The sequence below is a fragment of the Anabas testudineus genome, chromosome 1 (genome assembly GCF_900324465.2).
Source record: "Anabas testudineus chromosome 1, fAnaTes1.2, whole genome shotgun sequence".
Lineage (NCBI taxonomy): Eukaryota > Metazoa > Chordata > Actinopteri > Anabantiformes > Anabantidae > Anabas > Anabas testudineus.
The window spans coordinates 12,799,192-12,815,969 of NC_046610.1; the positions used below are offsets into that span (position 1 = coordinate 12,799,192).

Sequence of the window (16,778 nt, forward strand, 5' to 3'; positions counted from 1 at the left end):
ATAGACAAAAACCCTCCTGTGTTTTTGAGGGTTGTCACAGTAAAAGCTTCTGTGTTCTCACTGGTCAAGGCATCTTTCGCAGGAACAACCTTTACAAATTATTTATGGTTGTTTCTTTCAGGGCATAGAAGAGGGGGGAAACAGAGTGTGCAGTGCATTCACACAGCTGACGGGTGCTAATGTGAGTTAGTTACATAATCCCATTTCTAGAGATTCAGAGAAAACCGAACCATTGAAAGCCTGGCTCTCCTCTGATGGGGGGGGGAGGGTGGCCACAATACAAAGTACACTCAGCTGAGGCTACAGAATAACTATAAAATCAAGTCATCGACCCTGGTGTATAATCATAATATTGCTGTAGGGGTTTGCTTTATTCCCACACATCTGTGCTGTTCATATTCATCCTGCCAAGGAAAATGTGAGGTAGCCCTCCCACTGAATTTTGCAAACTCCAAGTGATGCACTGCTGCAACATTTCCAACTACAAAGTATTTCTTGTGTAAACATTAACGTGACAGATGATTAAGCTGTAAAGACTAAGAGAAAATAGCAGCTCCACTTAAAAGTAGGCCCAGATCCAAAAGATGATTTATTGCCCCAAAAACTCAAGGAGTTTGCAAAACTCAGTGTGATCTAGCTTCTCATTCCCCTGTGCACCCGGGCTCCATTGTGCACATTGCACATCATTTTTCCACAGGAGTCCTGTTCCCTGAGACCCATTCTGGATTTCACAGGTTGTGTCATTTATATCGGTATCTGAGTCAGTCTGTCTCTGTCGTTACTCTCCTCGGTGTCTGTCACCTGCTCCGAGTTTGTGCCTCTGTGGTAGCACACGGTCACCGTGGTGTTCCCACTGTCTTCGCTTCCCCTGGTGTTGGCGGCACAGGAGACGCTCAGCTTCACGTTGAGCGGGCACTCCTGCTCCTGCTTCAGGTCCACGGCGCCCTTGCTCCCCGTCACCGTCTGCGCCGCGGCGCGCACCGCGGCGCAGCATCCGCGGCCGTGGCAGCGCAACAGGCACAGGAAGGCGTCTCTGAAATCCGCGTTGAACGCGTAGATGATGGGGTTGAGCGAAGAGTTGCTCCAGCCGATCCACACGAAGACGTCAAAGGTTTTTTCACTGACACAGTAAGCACCCCGGTGAACCCCCGGCGCCTCTGCTCCGGGACAGAAGGGCAGAGCGCAGTTCAGGACGAAGAACGGCAGCCAGCAGCAGACAAAAACCCCCATGATGATGCTCAGAGTTTTGAGAACTTTTGTCTCTTTCCTGATGGACACTTTCAGCTCCCGCTGCGACTGCTTCGAGTGCTGGGGATCCGACTGTAGACTCGCATGAGACTGGTATAAGTTCTCACTCATCTCCGTGCACAGGTGAGGTAGCTCAGGTATCTCCGCGCGGCAACTCTGCGCGTGCTCTGCCGCCCGCTCCAGGGAGGAGATCATCCGGATCTGCATCTGGGCGATCCGGTAGATGCGGGTGTACGTGACGATCATGATCGCCACCGGGATGTAGAAGCTAATGAGGGAGGAGGAGATGGCGTATGTGCGGCTCAGGCTGGAGTCACAACTCCCTTCAACACTTCTACCGTGAAGCTGCGCGTCCTCATCAGCCGGGTCGCTGATCTGCGCCCGGTGCCAGTTCAGCTGCACGGGAACAAAGGAGATGACCACAGACACCGTCCAGGTGACGCCGATCATTATAGAGGCCACCTTCTTGTTCATACTCCGCTCGTAGCGGAACGGGCTGGAGATGGCCCAGTACCGGTCCACGCTGATGACGCACAGGTTGAGGATGGAGGCCGTGGAGCACATGATGTCGCAGGCCAGCCAGGTCTTACAGAAACCGCCAAACGGCCAGAAACCGGCCACTTCTGCGACGGCTTTCCACGGCATCACGAGCACGGCGACCAGGAGGTCCGACAGCGCCAGGGACACGATGAAGATGTTGGTTACTTTGGAGCGCAGGTGCCGGTAGCGATAGACGGCTGCGCACACGGTGAAGTTCCCTAAAAGCGTCCAGATGATGAGCAGCGCAAGGAGGCAGCCCGTCAAAGCTCGGTGCGCCGGTAATTCCCCCCGGCTGCCAGCTCCTACCAGTGCCGAGCCGGTTGTGTTATTCATTTAATATTCAATACACACAGAAAAGGACAAAAGGAGAAAGAGTCGCTGAGAGTGGAGGTCGTGCGTCCTGCTTCCGTCGGACTGATCTGTGCTGCTTGTCGACGCGCTGGGATCCACATGCACCTGCAGCTGACGCACAGGGCTGCGAGGAGTTTGAGAAGTGAGAAAAGAAAAACAAACAATCAAACACGGATGAGACTACCTCCATCCCATAGTGTTCACCACTGCTACACATCCATCTTACTGTCCAGATGTTTCGGGCCGGTTTCTGATTCCCACTCAGGGGGCGTGGTCTGAGGGATTACAGAGTCAGGGGTTGTTTGATTGAGGGACTGCTCTGTTAAGTTTGAGCTTATCTAACGTTAAATGTAGGAGGTAATTACTATTTTATTTTAATATTACTATTTATTAAGTAAATCTGCTAATAAAATTCAGAATGGAGTGAGCTGTTATTATTTGGGAAGTTCTTAGCTCTTTATACCACATCATTTATATCATACAGGCTGAGCAGTGACTCAGTCTGTTCACTTTATGACCAAAGCACAAAAGACTGACAATAATAAAAAAAAAAAAACAGGATTTAATAACAGGCCTGAAACAGCTAAATAAGACTTTCAGCTTTTAGTATATCACAGTGTTACATAAGGAAGAATTGTACATTTCTCCAGTCTCAGTTGCTTCTCTTCTAAGTTTTGGAGATGCAGTCCTGCTCTATTCTAAACAGGGCTGTAAATCTTCCACCTCATCCAGGACTTTAACACACTGTGAAGGGTATGACACACTGAGGGTCACTTCAGAGCTGTGCATTGAGAACACAAAGCGCTCCCGGCTCACTTCACCTCTTGTTCCACAGCTACTGACAATTCATAGCAGGGGTGTCTCTAGACCCTTTTAAGGGGGTTTTAGTCCAGCTGTCAGAATTTCAGCCCCTCCCCCCTAAAACTATCAAACTATCAAATTTTATTAAAAGTATGATTTCACTTTTTAAAATAAAAATGAAAATAACTAAGAAATGCAGGACATGTTGATAAAAAAATAACAAATGTGGGATGTGGGAGTCCAGTTTGGCAGATAAGTAAACAGTTTCCAAAATGAGAGACAAGAATTTCTAGCTCAGGCTGATTATTTGCCTCCCAAATGAAAAAGAAAAAACTGTATAAAGAAAGATACAAAAGAAAAGATATAGGCCTAAAAATCAACCATTGACAGCACATTTAAATATCTATGACAGTATGACACGTTTGTGACAGTGAAAACGTGCCACGATGTGCTGACAACGAGCCTATTAGTTATACTAAGATGTCAGTTCTTGGCTGAGGAAGCCTTTTGTTATATAAACTGTGCCTCCACTCCTCTACCTGCCACATTTAGGCAGCAGCGCTCAGACGACATAGTTTCACTTCAGTCCCACCCTCCTCTCCTCCATCACACATCACATTTTGCTGTGGATAAAAGCAGACTTTTGACCAGATGGCACAGCTGAAGCGTCAGTGAGGAACGCTGAAATAGCACTCAAGCAATGTTTGATCTTTATTAATGGCAACCGGGGTTTTGTTTGAATACAGAATTAGATGACAGAGCCAGACACGAGCAGGCAGAAGCAGAGGGCGGGGATTTCATAATCAGATTAACTCCATCATTTTTCAGAATTTGTACTATTTTTGTGCATTTGCTGATTTAGGACACACTGGAATTACATCCATTTGTTGAAATGAAATTACTTCCACATGGGAATTAAGTTCCCTTTTTCTTTTCCTGTCAGTGAGTTAAATCTAATAACAAAACATACTTGTAACATATACTGTGACATCCCTGAAAATACTCATGTTGATTAAATTGCAGCACATATGCATGAATAATATAGATACATTACATGAACACATAGTGAATGCTTCTGTTATTCTACACATTTACTGTATACAACAGGGACTTCCAACAGTTTCTAAAGCTGTGTTCAGCCCCACCAAGCCCATTTCCTGTGCATATCCTACAACAGTTGACACGGTGCTATGTTTCTCAGCTGATTTCTTGCTCGGCATGTTGCACATGTCTGGACAACTCTTCTCGCGCTGCTGTTTTGGTGCACAAATGTCCTTGTCACACTTTTCTCCCTCCCTCCGTAGGTACTCGTCCAGCTGTCTCTTGAGGTTTTCTTCTCTCACTTTGAGCTCCTCAGTCTTCATTTTCATACGTTTTAGCTCCTGCGTTAGAGCCTCGTTCATCTTTTTCTCCGCACTAAGATTTTCCAGTTGCGTTTCCCTTTCTCTCTGGTTCTCCTCCCTCTCATGTCTGAGCGTGTCCTCCATTTGTTTTTTACTCTCCTCCTCTTTCCTGCGCTGCTCCTCCAAGCTCTGGACGAGATGCTCCAGCTCTGTCTTCATTTCCTCCCTCTGCCTCATGGCCTGCTCCTTCTCTATCTGCTGAAGCTCTCTCTCCCTCTCCTTCTTTTCATTTTCCACTCTCTCCCTTTGCATCTGTTCCTCCATCTCTTGTCTCATTATCTCTGCCTGCTCGGTCTGCTCCTCCAGCATTTTTAGGACTTTGTCGAGCTTTTTCTGAAGAACTTCCCTCTTCTCCTCCTCCTCCTTACGTATCTCCATCATTTTCACCATCTCTTGTATCTTCCTCTGCTTCTCCTTCCTCTCATTCTCCTCCATCTCTCGTCTAAAGGCCTCCTCTCGATCTCTCGCCAGTTTCTCCTCATTCTGCTTCTTCAGCTCCTGTATTCTCGCCTCTATCTCCTTCTTGCACCTCTGCTGAGCCGTCTCTAGCTCTTTTTCGTACCACTCCTTTATTGCTTCCTCCTGCACCTTTTTTAGCAGCTCCTCCTTCTCTCTCAGCAGCCTCCTCTCCTCCTGGACCTGCTGAACCAGACTGTCCTCTGCTTTCTGCAGCATCGAGCTGTTGTAGTAGCTTCCTTCGTTTTCTTGCATTATGCTGTCCACTAAGGCGAGCAGCTCAGTCACCTGCTCTTTGCTTTTGGACGCCTGGTTGTTGAAGACACAGTATCTGCCCCCGCATTCGTCCACCAGCTCGGCCAAGTCGCTGCACTCGTCTATCAGACAATGCCTCACAGAGTTTATGTCTTCCAGGAGGTCTCCATGGGTAAAAACCACCACTGAGAAACTCAAAACATGGGAGCCCATTGCCTGCTTGATCTGCCTCACCGCTTCCCTCTCCTCCTGTGTGAACCTCCCAATTTGTATAACAAGAAGGAAAGCATGGGGCCCAGGGCTCAGGAGGCTAACACTCTTCCTCATCTCCTTCAGCACCTCCTGTGGAGTCTGATGAGTGTTCAGCAGCCCAGGAGTTTCCAGGAGAGTCAGGTGTCGCCCGCGAAATTCTCCACAAGCCCTTCGACAGTACTGGTTGACAGAGGAGCTGCAGGCCTTTGTATCAAAAACCTTACTGCCCAAGATGGAGTTGGCAGTGGAGCTTTTTCCACTGCCTGTCTTCCCAAGCAAAGCCAGTCTCACATCAGTGGAGGAGGACGGCGGCTTCCTGCCTGGAAAACAAAGCAGAGAAACAATAGGTCACGTTCAAATGAGGGTAAGAATCAACCAAAGGAAGAAAAAGGAAAACACAACTTACTTGCACAGCTGATTGAAGACAGCTGCCTGCTGAGGGACGACATGTTGTCTCTGCTCACTGTGCTTCACAAGATTAGAACTAATCAGAGCAGAGTGTCTATTTATACAGACCCCAACCTTTTCCATGACAGATAAGTCCCCTCTGAACTCTAACCATTGTCATCACCATGTTTATAATTTCTGTCTGGACAAAGGCTGGTCCAATAGTCTGTCTCTGAAACTCTCAGTCCAGCACTTCTTATCTTCTGTTATACACACTCCAGCACGGGGACATGGTCCAGCTGAGGCCAAGATCTGAGAAATGGCCTAAGAAGTAGGTGGGGGGCTGTTACTGGTAGTGAGGTTGTAATTTTGGGTCAATGTGATTAAAGTCCAAATGCTGATAATTTGATAGCTGAGTTCCTTTACTTTAAAAGTGAGATGATTAGTTGTCATATGGGAACCACCGGGAGTGAATACACAAGTCACTCTCCTGTCAGTGTTGTGGTTTTCACCCAGACCAGTTAAACTAGACTGACCTTCACAGCAGTGTTTTAGGATACATTCTAACATAGTCACAAAGACAATGCTGCTGTTTATCAGATATAATGTTTCAAGCTTCAAGGTTTTTATTATTTCTAGAGGGGAACATTGGTTCAGCCAGCAGGATAAAAAATAAACGTTACAAGAACAACAGTCAAAAGAAATGATTGTTTCCCCAGACTGGGAAGTAACCTGTGTCAGCACATAAAAGAAGAAATAATGTTGTAGGCTATATAATGATTATATATAATGTTTGTGTTGACCACCTTAGTTTAACATTAGAGTATAGAGTTGAGATTTGCTAATACAGCTGAATCTGCTGGCAGTGTCACTGGTTTTGCAGGTGTTTAATCATACATCTGAGCATTTGGTTGGTGATTCTAATCTACTATGTAAAAAGTTAAGAGATTACTAAAGTCATTAGGGCTTCACCAGAAATTTCATGCTGATCTGTGCACCAGTTTTTTCACTCTGCAATAAAGTGGTGCTCCGACCGACAGGCGGCCCCAGAGCCACTCCTCTAGCATTATGCAGTAATGTTCACAGTACATCTGCAGAGGACAGGGTAATGTCTGATTCTTTTATTTTGATATGTTACTCTGCTACGGTGTTGCTAAACACTTTAAATAAGAGTCGACACAGCCGTGTGTGCATTTGTTATTGAACTCCACTAGATGGAGGCAGAGGTTAGTCCGTCTGATGACATTTGTCAGACACGTTATTGACAGTTTTAATCGTGACATGCTGCTGAGACTACAGACAGTCTGACCTGTCAATACTTTGGTAACACAAGGACAAATTCACTCAGGATAAGAGAGAAAGTGACTGTGTTACTATTGAGTCTCTTTTTGTGACTTTATTAGTCTATTTTAAAAATGCCTGAAGCAAGGTATTCAGTGAGACTAATCTGTAAATGGAGTTTGTTAATGGGAACGCCTATTTATAGAAATCCTAATGACCTTCAGCGTAAGCCTGAAACCTTCAGTTTGTCAAATTTTATTTTCATTTGAGTAATCATCATTCAATCTCAGGAAGCTCCGGTTTTACTCCTCGTTCCTTTGTTATTGAAATTTACAAGTCATGAAAAATACAGTTCAGTTGAGGGAGAACTATTAAAAATGTGCTTTAATATAGTAACATATGTGACCTCTATAGGCTCTAAGAGGAATCGATACTAAACCACGTTCATTCACTGCTGAACTGTCAATTCTGTGATGCAGTGTGTGTTTCTTAATCCGGACTTATGTGAGAGCAGTGATTGTATCATGTTTCTACTGAGTCTCAGCTTCCTGTTACTGGGTGATTTAGAATAAATAGCTGGTTTAAAGGTAACAAAGAGGCATCTAATGTAGCCAAGTAATAAATCTGCCTTGTTCAAGGTGATAATGTTCATAATTTTAAAAACACAGACTACATCTTCTGAAATAATTATATTGTTAAATAAACACCTCTATTAAATATAAACTGGACTTTAATGACAGGAGGAGTTATTGTAAGACAGCTGTATTCATTTGCATTGGATTTATCCTTATTAATACTGGATATTGTTTGTTTTGCTCATTTACTGATTTTGTAACAGACGTACTTGGAATGGTAATGTAAAGCAGATTTTTTGTGTTTAAAAAAGAGGAATGGAAAATGTCTACATACATCATAGCAAAAAAAGAAATTTATACAACATTGGACAAGTGAATAAAACCATATTTAATATCAAGATATAAAAGTATTATTCTAACTTAGTGCATCTAACGAGGTAGGCTTTAAGGTCCAAATATATTGTGTTTATATGTATATGTCAATTTCTATATATTTCTAACTAAGAAACGTAAACATTCAGCCTTTCTCTCCAAGTCTCAAATTCAAGAATTCAGAAATTATGTAAACTGTGTTTTTTTAACATCTAGACTTAAAAAACTGGAGTTTCATCCGACTTTAATGTCCTTACCTTCAAAATACAGATGTATATTTAATAGTCAATTTGTGGCTGTAGACTGTGCCACTGCTTTGAATCTTTTTTTTTTTTTTTTCCAACAGTGGAAAACAGCATTGTCTGTTTCCTTTCAATGTAAAGTAAATAATATGATGCTGATAACTGGATGTCTGGTTGTTAACTCATCAATAATGGAGAGTCCATGCATGTTCAAGGCTAGGCCCAGATTGTCTTACCTCTCCACTGCTCCGTGACACATACAAGAACACCTGATGGTAACTTGCCAAGAGGCTGTGATGAATATCTCCGTGTGTAGTTAAAAGAAAGATTTCTGTCCAGTGTTAATGTTAAAAAAAACTACGATGAATGTACACATAGACAACACAGTACTCATATATCAAATGCTACTGATGAAACAGTTTTGTTTTATGCGACTGTACTAAAGTAGAAATGAGGCGAGTCTTGAGTAACACTGAGGTCCGACAGTAACAGCAGATAAATGCCATCACAATGATGAAAAGACGACAAGGAGACTGTCAGGATGCCTTGGCGATGATGAGGATGCTCATCAGGAAGACCATGACAAAGAAGATCCACATGAAAAACCTATCCATCACCTTGGCGACCTTCTTCCACTCTGCTACCTTGACACACGTAGCTCTCTGCTCGCGGAAACAGTTGGCGATGTATTGGATATTCTTTACCACCTGAGGAAGAGGCAGGTAGAAGAAGAACTCAAGCAAGCACTTAAAGAAACGTTAGAAGAACAGTAATCAGATAAGTAGGTAAAATGAGTAAAGGGGAGAAACGGCGTGCTCTGGTGCTTCACCTGTTTATGCTGGAGGCAGGGACAGCAGCAGGGGCAGGCCGGGACTTGGTATTTCTCTGAGGGATAGAGGAGCTGCTCCTTCAGCCCCCCGTTCAGGTGCTGGAGGTTTTGCAGATGAGAAGGGGCCTGGTAGTCAAGTTGATCCCTCCTGATGTGGTGGTAGTGCTGTGTGGGCTCTCGCTTGGTCTCCCCCCTCTCCAGTCTGGAAGCATGATTGTTGTGGTTGTTATAATGATGACTCCTGCTGGTGGTGCTGCCGTTGGCCTGGTTTTTGTGATGCTTGTTGCTGTGATGCACACTGTGGCCATTGCTGTACTTGTAAGGATCACTGTTGTGATAATAGATGCCATCTTGAAAACAGTCATCACGGTAGAAGGACTTATCATTGGTTTGGGTTGGGATGGGTTCCTCGGGGTAAAGCGGGGTTCTCTCGCTCTCTGGCGTGGTGCAGTTCTCCCCCACCTCGTAGACGAAGAAGATCTTGGACATGTAGTCAATGATGAGCACCTTAGCCCAGTGAGGGACCGGTTTGGCCTCAGCACCACAGAAATGAATGTTCATGATGAAGATGGTAAGGGAGGTGGAGGCTGTGATCATAGTCATGGTGGCGATGTAATACTTCCCTTGAGGAGAGAAGAATGAAAGAAGAAGATTGTTCAACTTTTAAAATATGGTTCAAAATTGTAGAAATGAGAATGAAATAAAAACTGTGACTCAAAACTGAACGTCAGCGATAATTCAGACCTATATAGGGCATGCTCTCTGCAGGAGGCATGCTCTCAGCTACCAACAACTGGAACACAGTGAGCGCCAGCAGCACCGTGACCCCGAGGGAAACCTTCTCCCCGGAATCAGCCGGCAGATAGAAACCCAGAGGGGCGAGGAACGAGATGAGGAAGCAGGGCAGGAGCAGGTTGAAGATATAGAAAGAGGAGCGGCGCTTCAGGAGCAGGGTGTAGGTGATTTCGGTGTAAGGGTCGGAGCAGCAGCCATACATCATGACGTTTCTCACTGCAGGCATGCCGTGGCACTCCCACTCCACGTTCTCCACAAAATCTGACAGGTCACCGCTGTCCATACCCAAACTGATGTCAACCTGTGCAGAGGACACACACATTTAAACTTGTAGAGATCATAACATAAGTATTTTTCAGATGGGAATACTTCAAAATAACAATATAAACATTTTAGAGGTCACGTTTGAAACAGACAGATGTTTAATAATAGATGTTGGGCAGCTTATCACTGTTTTCACTCAGAGCCTCGACTAATACAAAAACCAGACCCTCCATCAATTCAATTGTTGACAAAGGGTGTGATCACCTTACATCAATCCTTGCTGACACATACCTGGTTGCCGTTGTAGGTCCAGGAGCCAAAGGTAAGGTTGCATTGTTGCCAATCGAATGGGAAGTAGGAGACATCCACCACACACGTGCTCTTTGTGATGGCTGGAGAATCCCACACGATCTCCCCGTTATAACGCAGCTTCACGTTGGTGCTGGAAGGACCTGACGACTCCTCATCTGCTCTGTACAGACAAATGGAGCATCACTCAATCAGAAACACTTCACTCACCTTTTCATCATGTTTCGCTTGTTGTCATTAACTCCATCTCTTATAATGTCTCTCTCTTACTACTGACTTGTTGTAGAGGACGATGTCTGGCTTCCAGACCAGGTCACTGGGGATGTTGATCATCTCTAGGTCATCATAGTCTTCTTTGTCCCACTTCAGGTACGCATCATGCCAGACCTGCCTGATCCACAGGTATGTGGTTAGCACCTGGTTCCTCTCATCCTAAACACACAAACAAACATTTACAGAAACAGAGATAGAAATATTTAAAAAGTTTAAATCCAGTTTATTATTACAGTAAAATAAGAAACTTCACATAAACCTGCATGTTGTTTCTGATTGATTTGTTAGAACAGACTGGATGAAATCCCTATTTTGTACTCCAGTGCTGTCCTCTGGTGGTCTCTGTAGGAACAGGAGGTGAGTACTGTTGCAGTACGAGAGCCACGCATTAGTTCTGTAGCCACCATAAGCTAATCTAAATTATACTTCAGTTAGTTCACTTGCAGGACTGCGTCGTTTGGTGAAGCTTGTCAAGTGTGACAGATGTACTCAGGTAAGTTCACCAAAGCACTTTGCTCAGATTTGAAGGCCGGAAGCTTGAGTTACACAATGTGGAAACTTACCAGTCAGGGAGAGTCTAACAAAACAGGCACAGGGTTGCATATTGTGAAGTGTGGGCCCCACTGGGGCCTTGGCCAACAAAAAAATCCCTGCACCTGCTGCATCATTTTTTAACCTTCTCTATTTTAATGATTATTTTCCTTTATACGTGTGCAAATCTAGATCGCTGGAATACTTTTCAGTATTTGCTCAGACAACTGTGATCTTATTCAGCTATACCAATACCCCAGTGTATACTAAGTTGCCCTATTAATAGATTACTCCTGTCAATAAGAAACATGTAACTATTGCTACATTTCACTGAGAGACCTTTATATTTTTTCTGTCCCATTTGTCATACATGAATGGAGCAGAAATCCATCTAAATGTAATGCATTTATTTACAGCAAACATATTATTTAAATGACAACTCTGAGACAATGTCAAACAACTGGCAGAATAAAAGGCAGGTTTACAACAGAACACTATTGGATTGCATTGGACTGTAAATATGTACCTGTGCTGTCATTATATAAATGTGATTAACAGCTGCTTTGCACAAACAACTTTTTGTGTCTACTGCTTGGAGACTCTTCATTTCAGTGTGATGTTGCTTTAGGATAAAACATTGCTCATTACTCATTTATCTGAGAACATAACTCAAGATAATAACTCAAGAGTTATTAGCTATAGCTTTTCTACTTTACAGCATAATTACTGGCACATGACAAACACAAAGAAATAACACGTTTCATAAAAACTATACAAATCTTATCATCTTGAATATTAAATATGAGGTAATTACAGGGACAGATCTTTACGATCTTTCTGTTTTCAAATTGATTTTTATCCATTTGAAATCCAGCTTTATAACTCGTGTATGGCTTTCTTCAAACCCACTGCAGCCCAAAGACTCAAATCTGACCGACTGATTAATGAAGAAATGTTTACATGTATGCAATTGTTTAAAAAGTTACTCCAGTTCTTTTTCCCTGTGTCATGGTACTGTAATCGTGCAGCCATAATAAATATTTTATCTATGGTTTGAATATTTTCCTCAGGCAGACCTACAGAAGCATGCCCGAAACGAACATAGTCCAATGTAAAAGCCTCGTAATATATGTAATGAAATCCTCCCTTGATTATGGTTTTAAATAAAAAATGATTTTTCTGAACCTATTGAGTGTGAAAATAGGTAAAGACAGACAAGGCACCACCTAAATTGATTTTTTCTTTTGTGGTTAAAGGGTCGCATCTGTGGCTGGGTTGTGCAATTGTTGTATCTCCTAATCTATGTTGCGTAATGATACGCATCTGACGCTTCCTCCCTACTCACCATATCTTTAATCTGTGACAGCGTGATCTGCAGAGAGACATTGAGAGCTTCGTCTGTGTCCTCTACAGGCCTCAGAGCATTGGAGTAGTCCTCCATCAGGTCACTTAGAAGTTTGCGGGCATAATGACCCTGAGCACCATGGGACACTTGGGGGACAGGAGTGAAACAGAGAGAGGGTACAAAACATGTGATGAAATAAAGATTACACAAGACAGGAAATAGGAACAAAGCAGGAGAAAAAAAGGCAGAGCAGGTGTTGCAGAGACAAAACAAAGCTATATATATATAAATGTGCATGAGTCAAACTGATCCATCATACTGAGCTGACCTTGCACCAAAATACTGATCCAAACCATCAGCGCTGCCTTCCTCATCTTCAACCAGTCACAAGCCAAGGAATCAATTATTCAGCAGCGCAATCGCTGAAGCAGCCTGGGTCCAAATCCAGACCGTCACTTTGTTCTGATCTCCATTCTCCCCTGCTGAGGCTGACTGAGCTGAGACCACAGAAAATTCTCGAAAATCTTACATCCTGTCAGAGGCTCTGAATGCTTCGCTAGGTGTTAGTCGCAGTTTGCCTCTCTCACTGTGTCTCTATGTGTGATTGCTACTGTGGAACAGGACCCGGGGCTATCATTCACACACACACACACACACACACACACACAGGTACAGGTACACAGCAGTATCACATGGCACATGGGCACTGGGTGAAATGTGATCCTTGCTGCCTCTGTCCACTTGTGTACATGACCACAACGAGCTGTATAGCACACAGATGCATGCGCGCACACACACACACACACACTGAAACTTACTGCATTACAGATAATGACACGTGTCAGTCACATCGACACTTTCTTATACTTCTCCATAATTAGGTCACTCAAGATAAACACACACATGCTTATGAGGATGTGGCACATGTCATACACACTACATGTGAATGAACAGATGCAGGTTCAGGTTTCCCCCTGTAAACAATAATCTTTAACATAAGATAGTAAAGCTTTTAGCTTTGTAAGAGTAGGTTTCATACTCTCTCTCTGTCTGTTGCTGGTCAAAGAGATTAGTAACCAGAAACTAAGGTCGAATAACTGACCTTTGTTATATTGTCCAGCAGACATTGACGCATTTTAGTTTTAGAGCTTAACAGGCAGACTGGCACATTGTTTTGTTGTGAACAGTGAAAATTAAGTTATACTAGTAAAAGGACCACTTTAAAACCATTTAAATATCTAATAAGTTGGGGAAACAAGCAAGTAATCTAAAACGTTTCAGGTTAAATAATTCTCTAACTCTAACGTGTAAAGTTTCCGTAAAGGCAGGTTGCAGAAAAAAAGCGCTTTTAGTGGAAGCTACAGTTTAAAAACAAAGAAATCTTCATCCAGTCTGCGTTTGGTTTTTAAGGTTTTTCAAAATTAGTTAGTAGTTCAGGTTCTCAAATAGGGTACATACATTTACATAATGAAGTATAGGTACAAACAGGCCTGAGAAATCATTATTGACAGTGTTACTTTGGAGAAGAATGTTTCTTTTCATAATTTAATTGAATTCGACTGTGCTTCGACGAATCTACTTCTGAAGAAGCTGATGGCATCGGCACAACTTACAATAATCAATAATCAACACTCCTTTCTTACTGAATGATTGCATCAGACAATGTCGGTAAGAAATGTTGATAATAACATTGTTCTATTCAGTACTTCTGCTGCAGAGAACGGCGCATGGTGATGTGTTGTGTTAATGTGTCACTGCTGAGTTTCTGTGGTACTGAGCTCGCATAGGACAGGTGCTTCCTGTGTGTGTGTGTTCGTGTGTGTGTGTGTGTGTGTGTGTGTGTGTGTGTGTGTGTGTGTGTGTGTGTGTGTGTGTGTGTGTCTGAAAAGGAAGAAAGTGTTAAATAGTTTCACTGTAACAGTGTAAACGTTTAACATAAACTGTTGTGAAGTATGTTAGAGATTGAATGTATGTTGTTGTAATGTGCAAACACAAGAAGGCGCAGGGAGTTGAGTTCGTGATTAATAATAATAGTTGCACAGATCAGTTGTGTGTTGCAGTGAATGGGAGAGAGATGGAGGGAGAAAAGGAAGAAGGGTGAGGGACAGAAAGACAAGATAAGATAAAGTGAGGGACACTGATATCTAAGGAAATAAGTTGTGCACATATTATGATTATTATGGTCCTCCTATGGTAACCAGCAGTATCTAATAAACATGACCCACTGCAGCAGTAGAAGTTCACATACACAGGACTTTAGTAATCCTGAGCACAACGAGCAACTTTGACTTTATGATTGTTAAATAACATTTTTATTTTTTTTATTGTCTACAAATCAACTACAAAAAACATACTAATGGCGAGCTAGTAACAAGTACTTAGTATTGTTTCTGTAGCCAAAGCTTGATGTATCATATTCATCTGTACTGAATAGACGAATACAAATTGAACAGTTAAAAGCACCTCAAATAGACACGCTGTAGCACTGAGTTGAATGTTGCTTCAGTAAAAACTAAACCTGTCTATCATTTATTTATTCATTCATTCATGCATTTTTCAAAATACAGTAACAAAAAACACAGACACAGAACGATTGTTAATGCTATTGGTAACATATGAGCTTTTGCTGCTGTGACCATTTCAATAGTTTGGTGTGAAAAGCGCCTTAAAAAAAACCCTTTAGCTGGGTGCCACTACTTAGGGTATTGAGAGCAACACTGACAAATTGTTGGTGTACGAAATATATATAATATCACCAGTTGTAGCCTTTAAATTAATTACATCGCATTGAGACAACTGCAATATGATTTGTACATCAGGAGATTTTGCTGCTAACTTCTCATTCTCTTTGTTGTCAACAGGCGTTTTAGAAACTACAGCTCACATGTGGTTAATAAGACGAGTCTCTCTTCAGTTGAGCTGTATCAGTGAGCCAGAACTTATACTGTACCTCAGTATTTACAAGATATTTAGCCACAATTCGTGACAGCAACACCTGTGCTACTTGTTAAATATGTTCAAACATCTCCTGTGAATGTTGGCCTGTTTGCCAGCTCCTCGGATAACACATCAGAGCCTCTTGAGAAGTAAGCACAAGCACTACCCACTGACTGTGAAGTGGCTCCACTGTGTACACTTCTGTGTACCCTGTATGTAAAGTAAGTGTGTGTGTGTGTGTGTGTGTGAGGGAGACAGAGCGAGAGGAATAAGGCATTGTGGTAGTTGTGGGAGACAGCGCAATGAGAGATGAAAGACGTGACCACAGCAGGTTGTCAAACGCGTTGAACTCCTAAAGTTCTCAAAGTTTTTCTCTTTGTCATTTTAGGTTCAACTTTAGCAACGTGCGGACGGTATTCAAAGGATTTAAATAAATTAAGATGGATTAGGTGGTATTCTTAAACAAGATACCTGTTCTGTGAATTAATTTTTATGTAAGGATGTCTGATTTCTTGGCACCTGGGTCAGATGATGAGGTGTTTTTACCCAAAACAAATAACTTGTAAATTCTAGTAAAGTAACAGTTAGTATTATTATAGCTTATTGCGGATTATACTTAAATTGATTAAAAAGTAAAACAAAAAAGTGTTTGTAGAGACACTTTTTAAGACATTTATTAATTCATAAGAAATTCATGTCCTCCGACTTTGTGAACTGTATAAGCGAGTGTGTGTGTGCGCGTGTGGTTATGTGTGTAGCGTGTGCGTGACACTGAATAAGTGTGTGATAGGTAAACGCACCACCGTGTGCGTTCGCATGAGTTTGACTCTATAAAATAAATGTGAGTGTGCTAGGATGTGGTTAGGTGTTTTTTTTTCAGCCTATCCTAGAAAAGCCTGTGTTTGTATCTGTCCTCCTCAGCCGCCATGAACACCAGGTGAGACAGATGTGTAGAGAAAGAGCAGGAGAAAGCACGAGGCGGAAGGAAGAGCTCCTCTGAGCTTTTTTCTTTTTTTTTTTTTTTTATTCCTGATTGTTGCTGTTCCTGGTCATCGTTTTCTTTTATTGAAAGAAACGGCTGAACATCTTAAATTTTCATTATGTCTTGCTCACACGCATTATTCCAACCCCCCGGGTACACACACATCCTCACATCATACATCTGGATACACTGTAGATGTCATAAGATTCAAGATTCAAAAAACTTTATTAATACCAGAGGGAACTAATTTTTGCCTTGTTACAGCTGCTCTCTGTTCAAAACGCACACACACGCTTAATATATTTGAGACTTATATATTTGAGGCTGCTGAATAGTTTTCCTAATTTTCA

At 42.6% G+C, this 16,778-nt stretch overlaps 2 protein-coding genes across 2 annotated transcripts; both read right to left on the reverse strand.

Moving 5' to 3' along the window:
• Positions 1 to 744: 744 nt before the first annotated feature.
• Positions 745 to 2,121, reverse strand: LOC113162236 (D(1) dopamine receptor-like). The gene has a single exon (XM_026360270.1). The coding sequence runs from the start codon at positions 2,119 to 2,121 to the stop codon at positions 745 to 747; it is 1,377 nt and encodes a 458-aa protein (XP_026216055.1).
• A 5,952-nt stretch (positions 2,122 to 8,073) lies between these two features.
• chrna9a (cholinergic receptor, nicotinic, alpha 9a) lies at positions 8,074 to 12,970 on the reverse strand. Its single transcript, XM_026360146.1, has 7 exons — positions 12,838 to 12,970; positions 12,510 to 12,655; positions 10,638 to 10,792; positions 10,343 to 10,523; positions 9,737 to 10,088; positions 8,993 to 9,615; positions 8,074 to 8,870 (listed from the first exon to the last, which is right to left on the reverse strand). The coding sequence occupies exons 1-7, from the start codon at positions 12,881 to 12,883 to the stop codon at positions 8,700 to 8,702; spliced, it is 1,674 nt and encodes a 557-aa protein (XP_026215931.1). The 5' UTR covers positions 12,884 to 12,970; the 3' UTR covers positions 8,074 to 8,699.
• Positions 12,971 to 16,778: the final 3,808 nt, after the last annotated feature.